The sequence below is a fragment of the Saccopteryx leptura genome, chromosome 6, assembly GCF_036850995.1.
Source record: "Saccopteryx leptura isolate mSacLep1 chromosome 6, mSacLep1_pri_phased_curated, whole genome shotgun sequence".
NCBI lineage: Eukaryota > Metazoa > Chordata > Mammalia > Chiroptera > Emballonuridae > Saccopteryx > Saccopteryx leptura.
This window is the reverse complement of record NC_089508.1, coordinates 63,513,099-63,539,406: the sequence shown is the minus strand read 5'-3', so window position 1 is coordinate 63,539,406 and position 26,308 is coordinate 63,513,099. Positions and strand designations below refer to the sequence as shown.

The 26,308-nt window shown below is 39.5% G+C and overlaps 1 protein-coding gene and 1 pseudogene across 5 annotated transcripts in view; both read right to left on the bottom strand.

Annotated features, from left to right (window-relative positions):
- Positions 1–26,308, bottom strand: part of NEDD4 (NEDD4 E3 ubiquitin protein ligase) — a 147,067-nt gene that overhangs the window by 117,876 nt on the left and 2,883 nt on the right. For all 5 annotated transcript variants that reach the window (XM_066388574.1, XM_066388575.1, XM_066388573.1 and 2 more), the window contains one exon: positions 11,324–11,397. In XM_066388574.1, coding sequence (XP_066244671.1) covers positions 11,324–11,397 — 74 coding nt within the window. The remainder of the gene's footprint in view (positions 1–11,323; positions 11,398–26,308) is intronic.
- LOC136375897 (serine/threonine-protein phosphatase 2A 56 kDa regulatory subunit delta isoform pseudogene) lies at positions 6,956–10,990 on the bottom strand (annotated as a pseudogene).

Sequence of the window (26,308 nt, the reverse complement as noted above, 5' to 3'; positions counted from 1 at the left end):
TATATATCCAAGGAAATTGAAACTATAAAAACAAATCAATCAGAGATGAAAAACTCAATTCATGAGCTGAAAAATGAGGTAACAATCTTAGCTAATAGAACAGGCCAGATAGAAGAGAGGATTAGCGAAATAGAAGACAAGCAACTTGAGGCTCAACAAAGAGAAGAAGAAAGAGATTTAAAAATTAAAAAAAATGAGATAGCCCTACAGGAATTATCTGACTCCATCAAAAAGAATAACATAAGAATAATAGGTATATCAGAGGGAGAAGAGAGAGAAAATGGAATGGAGAACATACTCAAACAAATAATAGATGAGAACTTCCCAAGCCTGTGGAAAGAACTAAAACCTCAAATTCTAGAAGCAAACAGAACTCCAAGTTTTCTTAACCCCAACAAACCTACTTCAAGGCACATCATAATAAAATTGGCACAAACCAACTGCAAAGAAAAAATTCTCAAGGCAGCCAGGGAAAAGAAGAATACAACATATAAAGGAAGGCCCATTAGATTATCATCAGATTTCTCAACAGAAACTCTACAAGCTAGAAGAGAGTGGACCCCAATATTTAAAGTCTTGAAAGAGAGGAACTTTCAGCCACGAATACTATACCCATCAAAGTTATCCTTCAAATATGAAGGAGAAATAAAAACATTCACAGATATAGAAAAGATGAGAGAATTTATCACCAGAAAACCCCCACTCCAGGAAATACTAAAGGGGGTTCTCCAATCAGATACAAAGAATAAAAAAACAACAACAACAAAGCCACAAGTAAAAGCTCCAAGAAGAACATAACAAAACCAACTTTAAACTGTGACAACAATAAGAAAGGGGGGAGAGGATGAAGATTAACAGTAGCAAGGGGCGATGGAGCGCAAAAGTACTCACAAAATAGTGCACTACAATGAACAGGGTAGGAACCCTTTTCAGTACTTAAGGGTAACCATCATTGAAAAAACCACCACAGAAGCACATGATTTAAAAAAGATAGCAACAGAGGAAAGATGTATGGAACACAACCAAATAAAAACAAAAGATAAAAAAATGAAAGAGAAGAATCAAACAAGGCACAAAACTAACAGAAAGCAATCTATAAAATGGCAATGAGGAACTCACAAGTGTCAATAATTACACTAAATGTAAACGGATTAAACTCACCAATAAAAAGGCACAGAGTAGCCGAATGGATCAAAAAAGAAAATCCAACTGTATGCTGCCTACAAGAAACTCATCTAAGTAACAAGGATAAAAACAAATTCAAAGTGAAAGGCTGGAAAACAATACTCCAAGCAAATAACATCCACAAAAAAGCAGGCGTAGCAATACTCATATCTGATAAAGCTGACTACAAGACAGCAAAAGTACTCAGAGACAAAAATGGCCATTTCATAATGGCTAAGGGGACACTGAATCAAGAAGACATAACAATTCTTAATATATATGCACCAAACCAAGGAGCACCAAAATATATAAGACAGCTACTTATTGACCTTAAAACAAAAACTGACAAAAATACAATCATACTTGGAGACCTCAATACACCGCTGACGGCTCTAGATCGGTCATCCAAACAGAGAATCAACAAAGACATAGTGGCCTTAAACAAAACACTAGAGCACCTGGATATGATAGACATCTACAGGACATTTCATCCCAAAGTGACTGAGTATACATTTTTCTCCAGTGTACATGGATCATTCTCAAGAATTGACCATATGTTGGGCCACAAAAACAACATCAGCAAATTCAGAAAAATTGAAGTTGTACCAAGCATATTTTCTGATCATAAAGCCTTGAAACTAGAATTCAACAGCAAAAAAGAGGGAAAAAATCCCACAAAAATGTGGAAACTAAACAACATACTTTTAAAGAATGAATGGGTCAAAGAAGAAATAAGTGCAGAGATCAAAAGATATATACAGACAAATGAAAATGATAATACGACATATCAGAATCTATGGGACGCAGCAAAAGCTGTGATAAGAGGGAAGTTCATATCACTTCAGGCATACATGAACAAACAAGAGAGAGCCGAAGTAAACCACTTAACTTCACACCTTAAGGAACTAGAAAATGAAGAACAAAGACAACCCAAAACCAGCCGAAGAAAAGAGATAATAAAAATCAGAGCAGAAATAAATGAAATAGAGAACAGGAAAACTATTGAAAAAATTAATAGAACAAGGAGCTGGTTCTTTGAAAAAATCAACAAAATTGACAAACCCTTGGCAAGACTTACCAAGGAAAAAAGAGAAAGAACTCATATAAACAAAATCCAAAATGAAAGAGGAGAAATCACCACAGACATCGTAGATATACAAAGAATTATTGTAGAATACTATGAAAAACTTTATGCCACTAAATTCAACAACCTAGAAGAAATGGATAAATTCCTAGAACAATACAACCTTCCTAGACTGAGTCATGAAGAAGCAGAAAGCCTAAACAGACCTATTAGTAGAGAAGAAATAGAAAAAACCATTAAAAACCTCCCCAAAAATAAAAGTCCAGGCCCAGACGGCTATACCAGCGAATTTTATCAAACCTTCAAAGAAGACTTGGTTCCTATTCTACAGAAAGTCTTCCAAAAAATTGAAGAAGAAGCAATACTTCCAAACACATTTTATGAGGCAAACATAACCCTTATACCAAAACCAGGCAAGGATGGCACAAAAAAAGAAAACTACAGACCAATATCTCTAATGAATACAGATGCTAAAATACTAAACAAAATACTAGCAAATCGAATACAACAACATATTAAAAAAATAATACATCATGATCAAGTGGGATTCATCCCAGAATCTCAAGGATGGTTCAACATACGTAAAACGGTCAACATAATACACCATATCAACAAAACAAAGAACAAGAATCACATGATATTATCAATAGATGCAGAAAAGGCTTTTGATAAAATACAACACAATTTTATGTTTAAGACTCTCAACAAAATGGGTATAGAAGGAAAATATCTCAACATGATAAAGGCCATATATGATAAACCATCAGCTAACATCATACTAAATGGCACAAAACTGAAGGCTTTCCCCCTTAAATCAGGAACAAGACAGGGTTGTCCACTCTCTCCACTCTTATTTAATGTGGTACTAGAGGTTCTTGCCACAGCAATCAGACAAGACAAAGAAATAAAAGGCATCCATATCGGAAAAGAAGAAGTAAAGTTATCACTTTTTGCAGATGATATGATCCTATACATCGAAAACCCCAAAGAATCCACAAAAATACTTCTAGAAAAAATAAGCCAATACAGTAAGGTCGCAGGATACAAAATCAACATACAGAAGTCAACAGCCTTTCTATATGCCAACAATGAAACATTAGAGAATGAACTCAAAAGAATAATCCCCTTCACGATTGCAACAAAAAAAATAAAATACCTAGGAATAAACATAACAAAGAATGTAAAAGACTTATACAATGAAAACTATAAACCATTGTTAAGGGAAATCGAAAAAGACATTATGAGATGGAAGAATATTCCTTGTTCTTGGTTAGGTAGAATAAATATAATTAAGATGGCCATATTACCCAAAGCGATATACAAATTTAATGCAATTCCCATCAAAATTCCAATGACATTTTTTAAAGAAATGGAGCAAAAAATCATCAGATTTATATGGAACTATAAAAAGCCCCGAATAGCCAAAGCAATCCTAAAGAAAAAGAACGAAGCTGGGGGCATTACAATACCTGACTTCAAACTCTATTATAGGGCCACGACAATCAAAACAGCATGGTATTGGCATAAAAATAGACACTCGGACCAATGGAACAGAATAGAAAGCCCAGAAATAAAATCACATATATATAGTCAAATAATTTTTGACAAAGGGGCCAACAACACACAATGGAGAAAAGAAAGCCTCTTCAACAAATGGTGCTGGGAAAACTGGAAAGCCACATGCAAAAGAATGAAGCTGGACTACAGTTTGTCCCCCTGTACTAAAATTAACTCAAAATGGATCAAAGATCTAAACATAAGACCTGAAACAATAAAGTACATAGAAGAAGACATAGGTACCAAACTCATGGACCTGGGCTTTAAAGAGTATTTTATGAATTTGACTCCACAGGCAAGAGAAGTGAAAGCAAAAATTAATGAATGAGACTACATCAGACTAAGAAGTTTTTGTTCAGCAAGAGAAATTGATAACAAGATAAACAGACAGCCAACTAATTGGGAAATGATATTTTTAAACACCTGCTCAGATAAGGGCCTAATATCCAAAATATACAAAGAACTCATAAAACTCAACGACAAACAAACAAATAATCCAATAAAAAAATGGGAAGAGGATATGAACAGACACTTCTCCCAGGAAGAAATACAGATGGCCAACAGATATATGAAAAGATGCTCATCTTCTTTAGTTATTAGAGAAATGCAAATCAAAACTGCAATGAGATACCACCTCACACCTGTTAGATTAGCTATTATTAACAAGACAGGTAATAGCAAATGTTGGAGAGGCTGTGGAGAAAAAGGAACCCTCATCCACTGTTGGTGGGAATGTAAAGTAGTACAACCATTATGGAAGAAAGTATGGTGGTTCCTCAAAAAACTGAAAATAGAACTACCTTATGACCCAGCAATCCCTCTACTGGGTATATACCCCAAAAACTCAGAAACATTGACTTGTAAAGACACATGCAGCCCCATGTTCATTGCAGCATTGTTCACAGTGGCCAGGACATGGAAACAACCAAAAAGCCCATCAATAGATGACTGGATAAAGAAGATGTGGCACATATACACCATGGAATACTACTCAGCCATAAGAAATGATGACATCGGATCATTTATAGCAAAATGGTGGGACCTTGACAACATTATACGGAGTGAAATAAGTAAATCAGAAAAAACCAGGAACTGCATTTTTCCATACATAGATGGGACATAAAAGTGAAACCAAGAGACATTGATAAGAGTGTGGTGGTTACGGGGGGGAGGGAGGAGAGGGAGAGGGAAGGGGGAGGGGGAGGGGCACAGAGAGAACTAGATAGAGGGTGACAGGTCAATCTGACTTTGGGTGATGGGTATGCAACATAATTGAACTTTAAGATAACCTGGACATGTTGTCTTTGAATATATGTTTCTTGATTTACTGATGTCACCCCATTAAAAATAAATAAAATAAAAAATATAAAAAAAAAAAAAAAAAAAAAAAAAGGCAAAAGACAAAACCTTAGACCCCTATGCAATCCCATAGTATCTGAGATCCTGTCTTTAGAATTCTGATATTCTGACCATTATGAATTATTTTGTATTACTTCTCCTATCTAAAATGTTAAAATAAAATATTCGTTTCTTAAAAAAAAAAAATAAATAAAATAAAAAATAAAAGGCACATATAAATTCATCATTTTTATATCTTCCTAATGAATTTATTATTTTATTGTTATGAGATGTCTGCAAATAATTTTTTGTGTTGAAATGTATTTTTTTTTTTTTGTATTTTTCTGAAGTTGGAAACAGGGAGGCAGTCAGACAGACTCCCGCATGCGCCTGACCGGGATCCACCCGGCATGCCCACCAGGGGGCATTGCTCTGTTGCAACCAGAGCCATTCTAGCACCTGAGGCAGAGGCCACAGAGCCATCCTCAGCGCCCGGGCCATCTTTGCTCCAATGGAGCCTTGGCTGCAGGAGGAGAAGAGAGAGACAAAGAGGAAGGAGAGGGGGAGGGGTGGAGAAGCAGATGGGTGCTTCTCCTGTGTGCCCTGGCCAGGAATCGAACCCGGGACTCCTGCACACCAGGCCGATGCTCTACCACTGAACCAACCGGCCAGAGCCAATTGAAATGTATTTTATCAGACATATCTTTTTATGCTTACAGTCTGCATGGCGTATTTCTTTTTATTCACTGTATTTCAACTTAGTTGTGTTTATATTTTAAATGTATATTTTACAGATAGCACATAATTGAGTCTTGTTTTTCAATCCTTTCTAATACTCTCTGCCTCATATGTCCATTAATTTATTTTTTCTCAGAGACTTACTTTATTCAGTTATGTACAGGTGGGGACATCAGCCCAAGCCCAACACACCTTGGCATGTGTCACTCCAGGGAATAAAGCACCAAGCTCACTGCCTGTGTCCCTGGAACCCAGGTCTGGCCTTCCTAAGTCCCCTGCCCCTGACCCTCCATGGTGCCTGAAAGGGACAAGTGAGGGCCTACCCCGCATTAGCACAAACAAGGAAATAACAGGTGTTGGGGAGCCACACTTAGGGTCATGCTCCCTGCTTTCTTCCTCCTGGCTTGGGAACCAACAGCATGGGAAAGCAGTCAGCCCCAGGTGGCTGTTTGATCCCAGGGCTGGTGCTCACCAGAGAAGCAGCACAGGGTTGGGTGTCTGTTCATCCCCTTCTCCGTCTGGGCCCTGCCTTCATCACCTATTGCGTGTCCATGCGTGTCTCCTTTTGAACTCCCATATGGTCTGGGTCAGGCAGGGGGTAAGAGGAAACAATGCAGTCCCCTCAGCCCACACTGCTGGGGCTGGGGGGCTCTTTGTGCTGTTGGGGGTTGGAATCCCTCTAGCTATTGACTCCAGGGGCCAACAGGTCTTGACATAACTGTGGTGAAACTAATCTCCTGCTACTCCCTGTGGGCCTCTGCTGGGGAGGGAGAGATGGGGAGACTCATGGAGTTCAAATGAGGATGAAAGGAAGAGGAGAGGAGCATGTGTGTTCCTGTGTGTATTTCTCAGAGCAGCCTCAGGTAGCCGAGGTGGCTGCAGGGTTAGCAGCAGGAGGGGGACGGCATACCCAGCTGTCTGAGCAGTAAGCATCTCAGTGCTCAGCCTGTCTGTACTAGCCACAAGGAGGCACCAGCACAGTTTGAAGAGAAGAGAGACTACTCTGCGGAGTCCCTGCTTCAAGTACTGCATCACCCTCCCCAGAGTAGCTAGAGACGCTGGCCTTGCCCCAAGTCAGCCAGTGGGAAGCGGAAGGTGGAGGGCAAGGGCAGCGTCCCAGGGCTGAGTGGGTGGTGGCCCTGTGGAGGGAAGGCGAGTGTCCGAGAACCTCCTGGCTGGAGTTAAGAACTCTTCCGCCCGCTTGTGAGTCTCCAGTTCCTTAATGGCCACATCTTGGGGTAGCTCTGACTTCCTCTGAAGAAGCACCTTTTCCCTCTTGATGTCCTTTAGCATTTGCATGGCCTCCATCTCCACTGTCCCCTTCAGAAGTTGGATGTCCTCTGCCATGGGGGTGTCCGTCTCCACTGAGTACACAGGAGGCAGTGGTGGCGGAGCTCAGAATGTGGAATACTGGGATTAAGTCAGGCCAGCTCCTCGACCTTTTGCTGCATCTCTTCTCTTTCCTTCGCTCAGAACTGGCCTTTCTGTCTCCCTGCCTTGTATTGTTGTGCGCAGTCCTCAGAAAGCTTCTGATTCATCTCCACTCAGATCAGTCTGTGCATTGTCTTGTTCCAGAGGCTCTCGGAGTTCCTGCAGAGTGCGGGGAGCACCGCTGGGCAGGGCTCCGGCTGCACTGTCGCTTATCAGGCTCACGATGTACTCATTGTTCCAGTAACGGAGCTCTGCCACCTGCAAAGGGGGGCTGGAGGCACACTTGGCAAGGCTGATAAAAGAGTAGTTTCATCGCTCTGCTGAGCTCTGGTTCAGTGACAACCAGAATCTCCTAGCTCACTCAGGAACATCACCTCCTTGGGGCTATAGGTCTTCAGTCAGAACTTGAGAAGTCCCACACTCACTGGCTCAGTGAGACTGCTCTCCTTCTCCAAGAATCATACCACGTGGTATGCCAGCTAAGGGTGGTGACACTCAGGGACTTGACCTTGTGAAGGGGAAGCAGGGCGTGTATAAGGAACACCTTGTGCTCTTACTTAAGGGGCCGGGCAAAGGCATTGATGCTGCTGCCTGGGATCTGCAGGAGCTCAGCAACATCTCACAGAGGTCCTGTCCCCACCGATGAACCCGAGAACATGTGGTTGGTCTGCCTACAGATAGAAGCCCAGAGCCCTAGAAGCTTGCCACAGATTCAATGCAAGATGGTCTTGAAGAAGTCCCACTCAAACAGGTCCAGGAGAGCAAGGACAAACCTCTGCTCAGTGTACTTCTCTGCTAAATTTGGCTGGAAATCAGGAGACTCAAGGATACATAAGAAAAATTCATACACAAGCTGGAGATGTGGGCAGTGGGCTTCCAGAGAGGGTTCATCTTCCTCTGGGACAGACTCGCCCCATGGGATTCGATGAAGTTGTCAGTATTCAGGAGAAATTCCCTGAAAACATGGTGGCAGCCACAGAGTAAACGGCCTCAGTGACAGCGATGGATGATACATACACTCCACCATTCCGTCGAGTCCTGCTTGCTTCACCTCCTTGAGTTTGAGGTCACTGAGTGGGTCCAACATAAAGTCAGAGGACACTGTGCCAGGGATGCCTCTGGAAAAAGGGCTTCTACTGCTCCTGGGTCGGCAAATCTTTCGGGGCCGGACGCTTCTGCAACTCCCGGTTCCAGTCTTGCCCAGGCAGAAGCCACAGGAGGTTGCCTCCTTCCTGACAACCTGGGGCCACCCTGCCTGTGCTGAGCGCGTAAGGGTGGCGCGCTGGTGGTGGGACGCCTGCTGGATGGCGGTGGCTGAGACTGGGGCTGTGGTTGGGCCTCCTCAGCACGGCCTCCTCCGCCATTTTTGCCCAAGCTCCTGGGCGTGGCTGAGCTTTTGATAACTTTGATGTGCTCCTTCTCTTTCTTCAGTTTACAGGGGATCTTGGCCCCTCCGGCCCCGATCCGGCTCCCGCTCTGCTCGGCTACACTCGGCGGCTCGATGTCTGTTTGCCACCGCCTGGGCGCTGCACCCCGTTATTGTTTAATGTAGTTATTGATATGATTTGATTTATGCCTAACAGTTTATTTGTTCTCTATTCTTCCCCCTCCCCTGTTTTTCTTGTCTTATGATTTGTTTTTCTTATTCTGGCTTTTTGTTTAATTGGATTTCTTTTCTAGGAGTTTCATTTTAAAATATCTACTGCCTATAATTCTTAACAGTACTTTTAGTAGTTTATCTAAGTATTACAATATACAGTCAATTTTTTATTCCACTTACACTTAAATTTGTACCACTTTGATAAATGGATCCATAACCCCCACTTACCCCTGTCCTTTATGCTACAACTGTTATATATATTCTATCTACATATAATATATAAATTGTTTACATTGTGATTTTAACAGGCCTGTTTTATTTTTTTTAAGTTATGATGAAAACAACAAAAAAGACTGATTACTCCCAGATATCTACCATTTCTGATAATTTATTCCTTTCTGAGGATCTGAGTTTCCATGTGTGACCTATTCTTTTTAGCTGTAAGAACTTCCTTTAGCTTTTCTTATAATACCAAAGACAGTCTCATAGTTTTCTTTTATCTGAAAATGTTATTTTGTCATCATTCCAAAAGATATTTTCACTGACAACAGAATCCTGGGTTTGATGCTTGTTATTCTATTGTTCTATTTTCTTCTGGCCTCATAGTTTCCTGTGAAAAGTCAGTCCTTAGCTAGATTGCAATTCCCATTTATGTAATATGTCTTCTTTTTCTCTTTTGTCAGGATTTTTATTTATATGTGGCTTTCAATAGTTTGACTACTATGTGCCTCAATATGTTCTTCTTAGTGTTTATCCTGCTTGGTAGTTTTGATATATTTGTATCTTTCATCAAATTTGGAAAAAATTGGCCATTATTTCTTCAAAAAAATGTTTTGTCTCATTCTTTCTCTCTCCTCTCTTTTTTAAAAAAAATTTTCTGTTGATTTGAGAAAGAGAGAAAAGATAGGGGAATGGACACACAGAGAGAACAGAGAGGGGCAAGAGAGAAAGAAGGTGGGAGGTTGGGTGGGAGAAGGGAAGAGAAAGAGAGAGAGAGAACCATCAATTTGTTGTTTGACTTAGTTGTGCATTCATTGGTGGCTTCTCATCATATGTACCGTAACCAGGATTGAACCCATGACCTTGGTATGCTGGGACAATGCTCTATCCTCTGACCCACGTGGCCCAGGCCCTCTCTCCTCTATTTCTAATGTCATGTATGTTAGGCTGTTTGATATTATCTAACAGGTCCCTGAAACTCTGTTCATTTTTTAAATTTTCAGTATTTGCTCTCTCATTCTCTAATTGGGAAATACAGGGTGGGGCAAAGTAAGGTTACAGTTGTGAGTACATGAAGCACATAATTCAGAATACAATAATTATAAATAATAATACAAGAATAAACCGTGTTTCGTGTACTCATAACTGTAAACCTACATTTGCCCACCGTGTATTTTCTATTCATCTATTATAAGTTCTCTTCATCTCCATTCTGTGGTTGATTCCACCCAAGAATCTTAATTTCAAATATCGTATGTTTCAGTTCTAAAATTTTCACTTTGTATTGTTTCTTTCGTTCCTGAGATTTCCAATCTTTTAAATTTATTTTTGGTATGTTTTCTTTTCTCTACTAAGAATATGTTTCATTTTCCTAGATCATATTATTTTATATCATATTATTTTGGATTATAACCAGGACATAATAAGTGAGAAAGATTCTGTAATTTTTCTCTGATGGGTATTTGGTGGTTTTATTTTATCATGCAATCAATCATCTTATTTGGAAAAGAACCACCTTGTTTCTTGGGCAGGAAGTCTGATCTCTATTCCTATCTTTTGTCTTTAGCTGAATTGCTTTGAATCTACTACGTATGTGTCATTCAGGGTCAGCAAGATGTCAGTTGACAAGTTTGGGGCCATCTTCTCTAGTTCTTTTCCTTCCAAAATCCCTTCTATTGCCATGCTTTTTTTTTTTTTTTTTTTTTTTCAGATTAAGTCTGGTTTCCCAGGCCATGAAGACTACAATTTTTCCAGGTGTTAACCTCACTTGGCCTCAAACTAACTCATAAAATTGGGAACTTATTCCCACCTCTCCCCGAGGACCCCACTAGACTTTGCCTGCTCTGTTCACTCTCCATTGCCTTCAGATTGCTGCTTTTGGCGTTATGTTCAGAGTTTATTGTTGTTATCTGCTAAAGAATTAGTCTGTTAGAATTTTATCAATGCCCAGAAGCAGAACTCATAAATGTATCTTATGAGTTGTACATTTGTTTGTCTAATTTTACAAATTCAGTAATTCAGACATCAAGGAATTTAATAAACCACCAATTGTAAATCTTATTATTCTACCTTCAACAACTTAATAATAATACATATTATTCAATGTTTTATCTAACCAAAGTTTAGAAAATATTAGCTAACAAGTGCAAATATTAAAATTACAACCCAGATTAATACACTTACATACTTACCTAGCTCCCAAGATATCCTTCTTGGCAAGGCCTATTCCAGCTATAACTTTCACCCTCACAGTTCGAACATTTTCCTAAAATACAAAATGTATATTTTATTTTTATGTACTTTATAACTTATCTAAAACATATATCAAACACGGTAATCATGTTAATAAATTAATTGGATAAATCTTTTTCAAGAATTTGATTAAAAGCTATATAAGAAAAAATGAAAACTATGTTATTTGTGGATGATTTGATTATCCACAAAGCAAAGCCAGAAAAACTAGAGTTAAATTATTACATTAAAAATTTATCATTGCGCCCTGGCTGGATAGCTCAGCTGGCTAGAGCACTGGCCTGAAGTGCAGAGGTTGCCAGTTTGAACCCTGGTCAGGGCACATACAGGAGCAGATAGATGTCTCTCCCTCTCTCCCTTCTTCTCTCTCTTGCTAAAATCAATACAATAAAGATTTTTAAAAAATAAATAAATAGCCTGATCAGGTGGTGGCGCAGTGAATAGAGCGTCGGACTGGGATGCAGAGGACCCAGGTTCGAGACCCTGAGGTCGCCAACTTGAGTGTAGGCTCAACTGGTTTGAGCAAAAGTCTACCAGCTTGAACCCAAGGTCGCTGGGTCCAACAAGGGGTTACTCGGTCTGCTGAAGGCCCGCGGTCAAGGCACATATGAGAAAGCAATCAATGAACAACTAAGGTGTTGCAACGTGCAATGAAAAACTAATGATTGATGCTTCTCATCTCTCTCTGTTCCTGTCTGTCTGTCCCTGTCTATCCCTCTCTCTGACTCACTCTCTGTCTCTGTAAAAATAAATAAATAAATAAATAAAAATTAAAAAAATAAATAAATAGAACAAAAATGCAATTAGTTTTAAAAAAAGAATTTATCTTGCTTCCAAGAAAATCTCTAGCAAAGTTATTAAAACTAATATTAATTTAGTATTGTTGCTATATATACAATAACACAAATCAAGAGTTCATAATTATTTTTAATAACTACTTAGGATGGTAATTATAAAAATAGATTCATATAGATCAAATACTAAATAAAACTATAATATATTGCTGCCATAATATATCAAATATTAATTGTCTTGGGTATCATAATACTATTATGTCTTAGTTTCAAGATATACATATTAAAATAATTAGGAATAAATTGTAATAAGCCTGCAACTTACTCAAATGGCTCAGCTAACAAAAAGTTGTGAGTGTGTGTATTTGTGTATGTAAACAAAGGGAATAAGCACAATGTTACCAATTTGATGGGTATATAGGTGTACATTATACTGTCCTTTAGATATGAAATTTTTCAAAATTAAAAGGTAAGAAACTACTATAAGACAGAATGCATATTTAAAAAAATTACCAAGTAAGCAAAAACTGTTAAACACATAGAAATAAAGTTAATTAAAATATTTAAAAACTCTACGGATAAAATTATTTTTAAAATTATTGGAGAACATAAGACAAATTTAAAAATTTACTATTTTCCTAAAGGGAAATAATTAATATTATCTGTTTCCTCCAAAGTAATTTATAAATTGAATTCAATTTCAACTCTTCCCCTTGGATTTTTTCATGGCTCTTGACAAACAATTCTGAATTTCATAGGGAAAAGTAAAAATGAGTAAAGAAGTAAACAGTGACATTCAATCACTATCTTATACTGTATATAAAAATAAATTCCAGATTCATTAAAGTCAAAAAGTGAAAAAGAAAGCTTTAAAAATTTTCCAAGAAATTTAAGAATATTTCTATGACTTTTGGGGATGGAAAAGAATTTTTAAAACTACAAACTCTAAGGGGACAAGTTGTTAGATTTTACATTAAAATTATATATACCTTTTGTATGAGAAAAAAATGCCATGGGAGCAAAATGAAAAGTCAAAGGGAAAGACAGGGTGACCGTATCTAAAATATGTACCACTGACAAGTGATGATTATCCAGAATATAGAAATAATTTCTAAAAACCAGTAAGTGGAAAGGAAAATACACTTAATACAAGAAGTCATAGAGAATGGCCAATAAACACATGTCAAGAGCCTCAATCTCACCAGCCATCCGAGAGAACTTTAATACATTGTTGGTGAAAGTGTAAACTGAAGAATTATTTTAAAGAGATATTTGGCACTATCTACTAAAGTTCTAAATCAATAACCCAGGAATTCCACCTTTAGATATATCCCCTTAACTTTAATTAATGTATTCAAAAACATCAGCGCAACAGTATTCATAGTAGCATTTATAAGATAAAAAAAAATGAAATGTCACCCAATAGATAGCAATCTGACTCTTTCTAAAATAATCCCACCTCAAATAGTTATATTCCCCTGAGTAGAGGTCTTGGTGGGAGAAAATATAGAGTATTTATTTCAATCTCTTCCATTTTTAAATAATTATAACCATCTTTATTCCTGAAGATTTCACTGAAAAAAAATATAATTGAAATATTCTACTAGCTCCAAAACTCAGATGATATTCAGTTAGCACAAAAATCCTTAACTAGAGATGCTAGATAAACTACAACTTCCTTGATCACCAATTAAAACTATATACATAGCTGATCTCACAAGAAAGAAGGGAAGTCTTCAGGTGTTAGAAATAAAGAGAACTGAAAACTAAAGAAGAAGACATGTAAACTGAAGTTTGCTTTCTGTGGGGATTGATTCAAAAATATCTGAAGAGATGTGCAGATTGCCTTTTTTTCCTGGAAAGTCACTGAATAATAGACCCATTAACGTAGTCTCTGGGCCACAACAACCATATTCTCACTGTACCAGTTGACCGGGAAGCAGCCATACTTTATTAAACAATGTACTAGTTTCAAGATTGAATTCTGAAAATCAGCAATATTTTCTGTGATCACTTAATAATACAAACTTTTCCCAGTGGTAAAATGTAATAAAAAATGCCATCAGATTAGTCAACAATATTGTAATAACTATGTATGAATACCTAAGACATCAGGGGAACAATGTAAAGTAGATGATTGTCTAACCACTATCTTATACACCTGAAATTAATATGAAATCATTTTGAATGCATTTAAAAAGTGCCATTGGCAAATAATGCACATTATTTGATAATCTTAGCTTTTCTAAGTAAAGACAAGTGTTTATATTTTGTATATGAGCTTGTGGAAAGAGATCATTGTACCCCTCTAAGAAAATTAATTCCTATTTGTGGAGCCTCTACTGAAACCATCCCCCCGAAGTCTCCTGAGGAAAAAATGTAACAAGCATAAACTAAAAGCAATTCCAGGAAATGATAAATTACTTACAGTAACAGACACATTTAACTTTTCAACTTTCTCCTTGCATTTCCCACCACAAAAATCAGAACTAGTTATATTAGATGCTGTGGTTAATTGATGTGAGATTCTACTGATTTAAGATCCTTTTATAAGATTAAATAAGAAATGCTATTTATTTTGATATTTGTATTCATTCAGTTTCATTTTGTAAATTTATGCTAGAAAATTGTCCAAACTGGTCTCCTTGATCACACCCATAAGCAGAGATCTTATCTCACCTCATTTTTGAAAACGAAGAAAAAGAGTGTGAAAGCTGTGATAGAGACTGCTCAGTAATTTTAGAACCAAGATACTAAAAGTACTATTAACAGAAATCTAGGTGTTCAAATAATCCAAAAAAAAAGCAAAAATCACATATCTTTTCCTTAATCAAAATGAGGATGTTATTTTTAAACAGGTCACAATCACGCTCTTCACTAAAGTTGGAATCTTCCCTTCTCATAAGAGAGCAGTATTGATTTCTGAAAGTGAGAAAAGTTGCAAACTGTAGGCAAACACATGTGGCTTTTCTCAGTGACAGGAGAAACAAAATGTTAATGTTATCTATACAGACAGCTTCAGTAAGTAAAAGTAGCTTTCTAGGGCTGAGATTTTCCCCACAATTCATAAAAACAGGTATTTACTGCTCCTTAATCTTCTGTCAACCCCTGCACACCCCTCAAAAAAAAAAAAAAAAAAAAAAAAAAAAAGAACAGGAAGAGGAAATGCAGAGCTTAGGTCTTTCCACCTCCAGGTCTTGGGAGACTTTGTTCTTCTCTTCATCCTTTTCCTATCCTTCTGTTACTCTCCCCATACACACCAGTCTACTTTTTAAAATAAAGATCTATCCTGGGTATACTTACCTCTGTGTTTTTATACAAACTGTCTTCCTTCTGCCTGGGATAGTCTTTCCCAACCCCTACCCCTTCATTGTTAAAGTCTCATGTCATCTGAGCAGCTTCCTTTGAAATCATTAAAATGTAATCATTAATAATATTATTTAATAGACAGAAAATAGTGATAATGCTAATTGGAAAAAAATCAAGAATCAAAATGTAATCTATTCTGTGATAACTTTAAAAACATCTATGCAGATGGATAAAAATTAGAAGGGAATATGCAACAATGAAAGTAGCTATTAAAATAATGAGATGATGAAGGGTTTTGTTTTACTTTTTAAACTTTTTATAAATTTAAAAATTATTTTTAAAAAATGTTCTGTCCTGGCCCTGGCCAGTTGGTTCAGTGGCAGAGCACCAGCCTGGCATGTGGATGTCCCAGGTTAGATTTCCGGTCAGGGCACACTGGAGAGGCAACCATCTGCTTCTCCCCCTTCCCCTTCCTCCTTCTCTCTCCCTCTCCCCACCTCCCACAGCCATGGCTCAATTGGTTCCAGAGAGCTGGCCCTGGGCTGAGGATGAATCCTGGCCTCTGCCAAAGGCACTAAATATAGCTTGGTTGTGGAGCAGTGGAGTAACAGCTCCAGATGGGCAGAGCATCACCCGATAGAGGGTTTGCTGGGTGTCTGTCTCTCCACCTCCCATTCTCTCACTTAATAAACAAAAAAGTTCTGTCCTTTCATTAAAGTCCAAATGCTATCTTTCCTAAAAGCCTGGACATGAATCTCCCCTTCTTGTTAGAGGGTCATTTATATAGCATCTATCTATCTATCTATCTATCTATCTATCTATCTATCTATCTATCAATGTACTTATTTATATAGCATCATATACTACCTACTTGCATCTGAGGCAATAACTGTGTCTTTCTCCACTATTAAAACTGTGAGATTTTGAAGCTTAAGAAACTTAGCTCTTTGTTATCTTTGTATTCTCTACAGAACCCAGAAGACTACTTGGCACACAGTAGGGGATGACAAATTCTTGATTTTTCTTTTTATTATTTTAAAGATATTTTTATTTATTCTTTTTTTTTTTTTTTTGAGAGAAGAGGAAGAGATAGAGACAGAGAGAGAGAGAGAGAGAGAGAGAGAGAGAGAGGAGGAGAGGAGGAGCAGGAATCATCAACTTCCATATGTGCCTTGACCAGGCAAGCCCAGGGTTTTGAATCGGTGACCTCAGTATTCCAGGTTGATTTTTTATCTACTGCGCCACCACAGGTTGGGCTTGATTTTTCTGAAGTTGCTGAAAGTAGGAATAAGGCATCTTATGGAAATCAAGAACAACTTTGCACAAATAGTGAGCCAGGAACAGTGGCTGTCAGACCTATACTCACCAAACAGAGAATTGGAAAACTTCTCTCTGAGCAAACTAAATGGTCCAAGGTGGGGGAAAAACCAGACACTGTAAATACTTATGTGCGAGAGTCCCACTCTAAAAGGGTGTGTCAAAAAACCCTATTGTGAAATACTCCAGTCAGTAGGACCTGCCAACTTGCACAGAGGATCTGTTTCAGCAAATGAGGGAATCAGAAAAGAAGAAGACAACAGATCAAGCAAACAGTGGATCCAACACAGAAAGATAAGGAGAATTCTCACAATGATGGTACATGGAAGCCCGCAGGTGACTGTGGTTCAGCAGGTGTGGGTGCAAGCATTCCAGACAGACAGCAACATAGCAAGAAGCTGCCACCAATAAGAATGAGGAAAAAGAAAGGAACAGGCCCTGGCAGGTTGGCTCAGCGGTAGAGCGTCGGCCTGGCCTGTGGGGGACCCGGGTTCAATTCCCGGCCAGGGCACATAGGAGAAGCGCCCATTTGCTTCTCCACCCCCCCCTCCTTCCTCTCTGTCTCTCTCTTCCCCTCCCGCAGCCAAGGCTCCATTGGAGCAAAGATGGCCCGGGCACTGGGGATGGCTCCTTGGCCTCTGCCCCAGGCGCTAGAGTGGCTCTGGTCGGGGCAGAGCGACGCCCTGGAGGGGCAGAGCGTGGCCCCTGGTGGGCATGCCGGGTGGATCCCGGTCCAGCGCATGCAGGAGTCTGTCTGACTGTCTCTCCCCGTTTCCAGCTTCAGAAAAATACAAAAAAAGAAAAAGAAAAAGAAAAAGAAAGGAACAGCATTCGTGAGATGTTTATCTACATGTCTACATATACATTTTTTACTACATTGAGTGGTTTTAAAATCTTGTCAGCAATTTCACTTGTGATAGGTGTACAGACAACTGAAGCAAAAATATACAATAAATAACTATTAATGTGGTTCAATACTTCAGATATGAATACAATTGTATTTACATAGTGCATTAATATAAACACTGAATATTTAACAAAAAATTGCTACAGTAGGAGAACAGGATGTGTGTTCTTTTTACCTTTTTTTTTTTTTTTTTTTGCAACATATGCTATATTTTCTATTTATGGTGACCATATTTTCCAAAGTATATATGGGAACCCATGGATTTAGTTTTCTTCTTCTGGTGTGTAAATTTACTTGAAAAGTTACATAAAACTATAAATGCTAGATTACCTTTCTTGAAAAACACATAAAATCACAATCCCCTTAGTAAGGGCAAAGTGTATTATTGCTATAGACTTCCTATGCATTGTCAAAGCTCCTAGGGAGTTTTAGCGGTAATAACCACAATAAACCAGAATGTTCAGAATCCTTACATTTATAAGAGAGCCATGGTTCTCAAAGTACTCCCTGAACTAGTGGTAGGTTCACAAATTTTCATGCCCTGCATAGAGTGAATCAGACACTCTGAGTCTGTTTTAACAAACTCTCATACTCTTGTTTCTCTTCATATCGCATAAATCTTTCGTCTTTTAACAAACTCTCCAGGTGACTCTGATGGACAGTAGAGTGGAGAACCACAGTGCAAGAAGAGCATGAGGGTAAGGAAAGTACTGTAGTTAATGCAGTTGCAGGAGGATTCCCCATTTAGAAAACTGTCATTTCATTTATTCAGTCAGTATGACATAACTTCCAAAGAATAACAGCTCATCTTTACATCTTCACATTACTTTTAAAAGCGACAGCGGCATATACAGGGTGGGGGAAAGTAGGCTTACAGTTGTTTGTATGGGAAATAATACAAAAATAAATGCTGTTTTGCATACTCACAACTGTAAACTTACTTTTGCCTCACGCTGGATACTTATTTATGCATAAAATATACATCAAGCTGATAACCTACATTTCACAGTAAATTTATTCATAATAGCCAAAAGCTTGAAATAGTTGAAGTGTCCATCAAAATGAGAGTGGATAAACATCTGTATATTCACATAGAATACGACTCAACAATGAAAAGAATGAACTAACGATACAAACAACTACATGGATGACTTTGAAAAACATTAAACAAAAGAAGCCAGACACAAAAGAGTTCCATTTATATGAGTTTCAGAACAGGACAAACTAATCCACAGTGATAAAAAGTTGCCTATGGAGAGTAAATAGGGGGAGTTATCTAGAAGAGCCCAAGGAAACATTCTGCACTGATGGAAACATTCTATTCCTTAACTGGGTTGTTAGTTACACATACTGAAAAGTATTGTACATAAACTGTCCATTTAAGATTTATGCATCTCACTATTTGTAATTTTTACTCCTTCCCCACCTCTCCCTAAAAAAAGAAAGAAAGCATTTTCCAACATTTTCAGACAAAAACAAAAACTGAGAAAGTTTTCCAGCAAACACTCACTAAAAGAAATTCTAGAGGTGCACTTCAGGCATAGAAAAGTGATCCCAGGTGGAAAGCTAGAGATGAAAGAAGAAAAGAAGGAATAACAAGCAAAGAGCGTTAAATACATGGACAGACAGTATTTTATTTTATTTTACTTTTATTTTATTTTATTTTTGTATTTTTCTGAAGCTGGAAACGGGGAGAGACAGTCAGACTCCCGCATGCGCCTGACCGGGATCCACCCGGCACGCCCACCAGGGGCGACGCTCTGCCCACCAGGGGGCGATGTTCTGCCCATCCGGGGCTTCGCTCTGTCCCGACCAGAGCCACTCTAGCGCCTAGGGCAGAGGCCAAGGAGCCATCCCCAGTGCCCGGGCCATCTTTGCTCCAATGGAGCCTTGGCTGCGGGAGGGGAAGAGAGAGACAGAGAGGAAGGGGGGGGGGGGTGGAGAAGCAAATGGGCGCTTCTCCTATGTGCCCTGGCCGGGAATCGAACCCGGGTCCCCCGCACGCCAGGCCGACGCTCTATCACTGAGCCAACCAGCCAGGGCCATGGACAGACGGTATTTTAAAAAACAACGTTAATGATGATGACATGCATGTATGCCCGTGTAAACATGTAGCAAGTTTCTATTCCACTTGGGATCCAACTAAAAATCCTTAGTGAATGGCCTCATGCCTTGATGGGACTCTTCTCTCCTCCCCTCTCCGGAATCATCTCCAAATCCCGTCCCTCTTGCTCTATGTGCACAGTTCTATTTACTTGGAAAGATTTTCTCCCCTGTTCACCTGGCTCCTTCCTATTCATACTCAGTGTCAGTTTAAAGGTGACTGTCTCAGGCTTTCTTCATTCTCTTCCTTCCTCCATACCATACAAGATTAGTTTATTTTTTCTGTTATATACATTCATCTTACACTCCTTTTTTTTCATAACATTTATAAAACATATGTCTGATTATATGTTTAGTGTCTAGCAAAGTCTGCCATTCATAATTATAATCTCATGACTTGACCCAAATGCCTTAGTCACAATAAATGTTCAACAAGCATTTGTTAGGCAAATACAAAATTCAGTTACTTCAGAGGTCCACCTAAAATTTTAGCTATAACGACAAAAAAAAAAAAAAAAAAAGACAAGATGTGGAAGAACATAAACAATCACAACTAATTTTGCTCATGTTCCACTCATAATCTTCCTAAGAAAGAATCTCTTGCCTGACCAGGCAGTGGCGCAGTGGATAGAGCATCGGACTGGGATGTGGAGGACCCAGGTTTGAGACCCCGAGGTCGCCAGCTTGAGCGCAGGCTCATCTGGTTTGAGCAAAAGCTCACCAGCTTGGACCCAAGGTCGCTAGTTCCAGCAAGGGGTTACTCGGTCTGCTGAAGGCCCGCGGTCAAGGCACATATGAGAAAGCAATCAGTGAACAACTTAAGTCGCAACGCGCAACGAAAAACTAATGATTGATGCTTCTCATCTCTCTCCGTTCCTGTCTGTCTGTCCCTGTCTATCTCTGCCTCTGTAAAAAAAAAAAATAATAATAAATAAATAAATAAAATAAAATAAAATAAAATAAGAAAAAGAATCTCTTCTCCTCAATTCTTTTTATTTGGGCTGTTACTTACAGCAGCACAGTAAAAAGACAGTCTTTGGTACTAGAAATCGGGTTTCAGTCCCCGATCTACTTCCTACCATAAGTGAGTCTCTGAGCAAATCATGATCGCAGATTCTCTACCTGTAAGGTGGGGATAACACTATCTATCTTTGCAAGACTGTTGGATATTTACAGCTGAAGTATGAGAACACATGTCCTGGAAACTGGCGTACAGCAGGTATTTGATTAAAAGCAGTGATTATATTGAGGTTGAGTCTTTTACCCTGAAGGAGAATATTTATATTAAAGCATCTTTACATACTGACATGATTGTTCGCATTACTCTCTTCATTGCCCCAACATGTCTCATATTGGTAGAAGCCAGACATATGGGTCAGGCCATGAGGTTATAACATTGGACTGCACACATATTTAGTCCTCAAGACTTTGAGAAAAGTCTTTTTTTCAGCCTTTTTTCAGCCCTGGCCAGTTGGCTCAGTGGATAAAGCACTGGCCTGGTGTGCAGAAATCCTAGGTTCGATTCCCAGGCAGGGCACACATGAGAAGTGATCATCTGCTTCCCTTCCCCTCCCTCTCCCCCTCTCTCCCTCTTCCCCTGTCACAGCCAGTGGTTCGATTGGTCCAATTGGTCCAAGTGTCAGCCCGGGGCACTGAGGATAGCTCAGTTGGTCCAAGTGTCAGCCCAGGTGCTGAGGATAGCTCAGTTGGTCCAATGATCAGCCTCAGATGTTGAGGATAGCTCGGGTGATTTGAGCATTGGCCTCAGACAGGGGTTGTTGGGTGGATCCCAGTCGGGGCACATGTGGGAGTCTGTCTCACTATCTCCCTTCTTTCTCTCACTTAAAAAAACAACTTTTTTTTTCCATTTGCTTGTGCTGTGTTTTTTCTCCTTGCATATACCTCCAGACTTCTCTTACCCTCTCCATTCATTTATCCTCTTATAACTGTGATAGGTTTGGCAAGGAAGCTGAACAAAATAGAAGTTATCAGGAGAGAAAGGCCAGTAATGCTCATTGCCCCAGAACTCAGTAGAACTGTGGGCTTTGCAATTTAAATTAGCAATCTTACACGTCTCCAGGTACTGTAGAACATTCCCAATACCAGACATAGCTAGTGGATAGGAGAATCAACTAATTTAAATATCCTGCTCTGAAGGATGTCAAATACCTATGCCAGATGACTCCACAAGAGCCAGAATTCTAACCTAGTCAAATTCCATTTTCTATGTCTCTGCTTACCCTAAATAATTTATTTATAAGATGCCTTCAAGATTCTATTCCTATGTGATATATGAATTGCTAATAGCTAACTCTGTGTGCATGTGTGCTCATGTTTGTGTGTGCATGCGCGCACAGTCTTTCCTCATCTTCTCTTCCTGGTGCAGAGACGTCACTAGCAGGCCTACCTGAGACACAGTTTGGGGGCCGGGGATAGTTTCATGGAGGTGTATGGTTCACATGCTCACTCACGGGCATGGGGCACTTAGAGGGCGAGGAAGGTGCCACACAGAGATGCTCAGTGGGACACAGGGAGGAGGAGGCTGTGGCATAGAAATGCAATAGCAGTATTCCTACTGGAGCTAAAAGTGGGATGCACGAGTGACAGAGGAGGTACCTGCACAGTTAGAAAATTAGTTACACCAAAAGCATAAGTAAATGGATTGAGCACATAAGTAAATATAATGATGATAATGAAAGAATTTTCACTGTAAGAGAAGGTACTTATGGCTAGAAAAAATCCTGAGATATTACATTTGAATTGTAAAAATTGATGTGAATTAATGATTTCTAAATATCTGTATATGCACTGATGTAGAACTAACTATAAATTTATGTGTGCACTTATATGTGTGCAGTACACACACATATACATTTCTTAGCTTGGTTTTCTGACATGACTGAAGAGCCATGACATGCAGCAGCAAAAGAAAAAGCATACTGAGCACCCAGATCTTGGTTTCTAAAAAAGATTGCTACTAAATGGAATCAGAGTTCCTAGAGAAATGATTGATTTCAGATAGCACAAGGAGAGGCAAAATACAGGAGCCTGGAACATCTTCTGCCAGAAAGAAATGAAGTGTTCCAAGAATGACGGGGACTGGTCACAGTGACCTAGGAACCTCCTCGAAAGGGCTTCCACTGGCCAAACCTGGGTAATTTGAGCAACAAAATATTTAATGCTAGTAATTAATTATAAACCAATAAATAAGGTAGGATTCTACAAGTACATGCTGATATAAATAAACCAATAAATAAACAGGTGAAGAAAAAGGGAAAGATCTACTTACACGGCATAAATAAAGATGGAAATAAAAAAAAAATAGTGGTGTCTGATTCTAGTGGAAGTCATCAATAGATGCTAAAACTGGTAAATGGAGATATGGTGAATGAGGATTCTGGTAAAATCTCTGAATATGTTCCCACAAAGTATTAGCCAATTACAAAGGGGGAAACGGTGACATTACAAAAAAGAAACCTGGAGGACACCAAAGTGACCAAGTGATCAAGGTTATCATCCACAGTGATGGGACAAGTCAATATCATGTACCCCTTGATGTAACACATGAAGAACATAGTATCATCTCTGTGATTCTTGCCAAAAAAGTAAGACCTTCACATGGTTATGAGAAAACAATCAACAGACCCAAGTTGGGGAACATCCTACAGGTTGTACAGGCTGTACTCCTTAAAACTATTAAGGCTAAAGAAGACCAAGGAACTCACACAGATGAGAGATTGCAAGTACATGACAAATACAGGCACCATATGCTTCTAAATGGGATCTTGGATCAGAAAGGAAAAAGAGAAATTATTTGAACACTTGTCAAAGACAGAAAGACTGAATGGGATCTGTGGATTGCATAGCAGAGTGTCAATGCTGATTTCCTGGTCAGCGGGTGGATGGCTGTTATGTAGGAAAGCATTCTTTTTTTAGGAAAACGCATTCTAGAGTATTTAGAGGTGATGGGGCATTGTGTTTGCAGCTTGCCCTCACATAGTTCAGAAAAGGACCAATGAAAATGGCAGAAAACGGTTGTGAAGCAATTGTCAGCAGCTGAAGAATTTGAATGAGGATTTGGAATTCTTCATACTGTACTTCCAAACTTTCTGTTGGTTTAAAATATCGAAAGAGCAAATGATTACAAATAAACTGTATTTATGTACTTCTCTGATCCTATGGAAAGCCATGAAAAATACTTTAGAATGATACTGGAATTAAAGGGTTGCAAAAAAGCAGTAATGGCATAAACAACATAGGAACGACTGGACTGAATACGGACACAGCTGCTGCTTAAATTGTGCTTTTCCTTCTTTGTGTGCAGTTAATAAAGGATTGGGAAATTTATTCCCAGGCTCAGTACAATGTCCAGTGTAGGCAGAGTCTGCACTGCTCAGCATTAGTGGGTCTAGAGATATCAGAATATACACTTCTTTTTTTTTTTTCCTGAAGTTGGAAACGGGGAGGCAGTCAGACAGACTCCCGCATGCGCCTGACTGGGATCCACCTGGCATGCCCACCAGGGGGCGATGCTCTGCCCCTCTGGGGCGTCGCTCTTTTGCGACCAGAGCTATTCTAGTGCCTGAGGCAGAGGCCATAGAGCCATCCTCAGTGCCCGGGGCCAACTTTGCTCCAATGGAGCCGCAGCTGCAGGAGGGGAAGAGAGAGACAGAGAGGAAGGAGAGGGGGAGGGGTGGAGAAGCAGATGGGCTTCTCCTGTGTGCCCTGGCCGGGAATTGAACCCGGGACTCCTGCACGCCAGGCCGACGCTCTACCACTGAGCCAACCGGCAAGGGCCAGAATATACACTTGTTAATTAGCCTGTTGTTTAAGCATTGTGGTGGCTGACTCCATCAAAGCACCCATTCTTCTACATGTGAAAATTGTGCAGTGGTGTCTCTCAATTCCTTCCTCTTTTTTTTCTTTCCTCCTTGTCCTGTTTCAGTCCGGTTTCAGGTATAGAAAATAGAAATTGCTCCGTGTGTGAGGAAGAAAGGAGTTAACACAGGGAATTAGGTGTTTACAAAGTCAGTGGAAGAGCTGGAGGGGCAGGCGGTAGTCTGGGCCTCCAGAGGCCCTGCAAATGCCTCAGTACCGGCCCACCCAGGAAACTGCCACCCTGCTCCAGTCAGAAAAGTAGGAAATAAGGGGCCACCCACAGACCTGTCGACTTTAAGAACATACCCAATGGAGACATCAGGAAGCCACTGCCACCACCACCTCTACTTGCAGCTTCCTATCAATACCCACAAAACATGTGTTCCCAGATACTGGAACACTTTTGCAGAAAAACTCAATGTCTACATGACATGCTTGTCAGCAGAAAAACCCAAAAAAGAAAAAAACAAGAAGTTAGGCTCCACTTCATTTCCAGAAAACTGTCAAAGCATAGTTGGTATAAATTACATTAAACTACTTCCTTTGTTTGTTCTACTTTAATGGCAAAATTCTGCATGTGGAGCCAGGAGCATCTCTTACTGAAGGGCACAAGTGAAAGAAGAGCTAAAACTCACTGAAAAGTGAGAAGCATTATGCTCCAAACTTCAGCAGACTTCAATACTAATATGCTCATACAGTATGACAAAGTGGCTATTCCATACATACTGGTTAGATTACAATTCTATATCTCCTGCCCATATCTATTCACCTTTCTCCTGTGTCAGTTTCAAATTTTAAATAAGAATTATCTTTCTTTTTTGGCTGTAACAGAAAAAGCTACTTTACTTTTAATCAACAGCAGAGGGCTGCCTATTCCCAGACTAGTCTGAGCTCTAGAAAATGACACAGCTGCAATGTTTTTCTTTTTAAAAAGTAGGGATGGGGAGGCTTTTCTAAGCCCTCTTTTACTTTTGTAATGGAGCAGAAAATAAATAACCAATGACAGTGATGAGGTGGCAAGCAACTTCTACCATAAAACAAGAGATTGCTGTCTCTTTCCCACCGGACTGTGAGCTCCTCAAAGAACAAGCAAAGACTGTTGTTTCTCTCTGTGGCCAGCACACTGCATAAAACAGAACAGAGAGTTAATAAATGTTGAATGAATAACCTAAATTACAATGGAAGAAATGGAAGACGACACTTCCCCATCATGTCTTTCATCTTCCTGTCTCATTCTCTTCCTCAGCCTGGATAAAGTGTACAGAGGGAGTCAGAAGAAAATTTGAGTCACAGGACTGACAACCAGTCCCCCATCATGCGAATTAGAATAGGCCCCATGCCGTTAAACTTCCCAGAAGTACAAATCCTTCAGCAAGTTCAGGAAAACCTCATTTCAGAGGGTAGAGTTTCTGGACTTGAGCCCTAGTTGCTTAATGACCACCCACTAACTGCCTCAAGTCATTTCATCTCATCTGGGCGGAAGGGTGCTGTGAGAAGCCAATAACTGAAAACACAGATTCTGTACCAAGAGGGAGAGAACAGTGAATGATACCTTTGGCAATATTCAGTTTATGATCAATTGGCTCTGCTAGGGCCTACACCTCTGAATTACAACA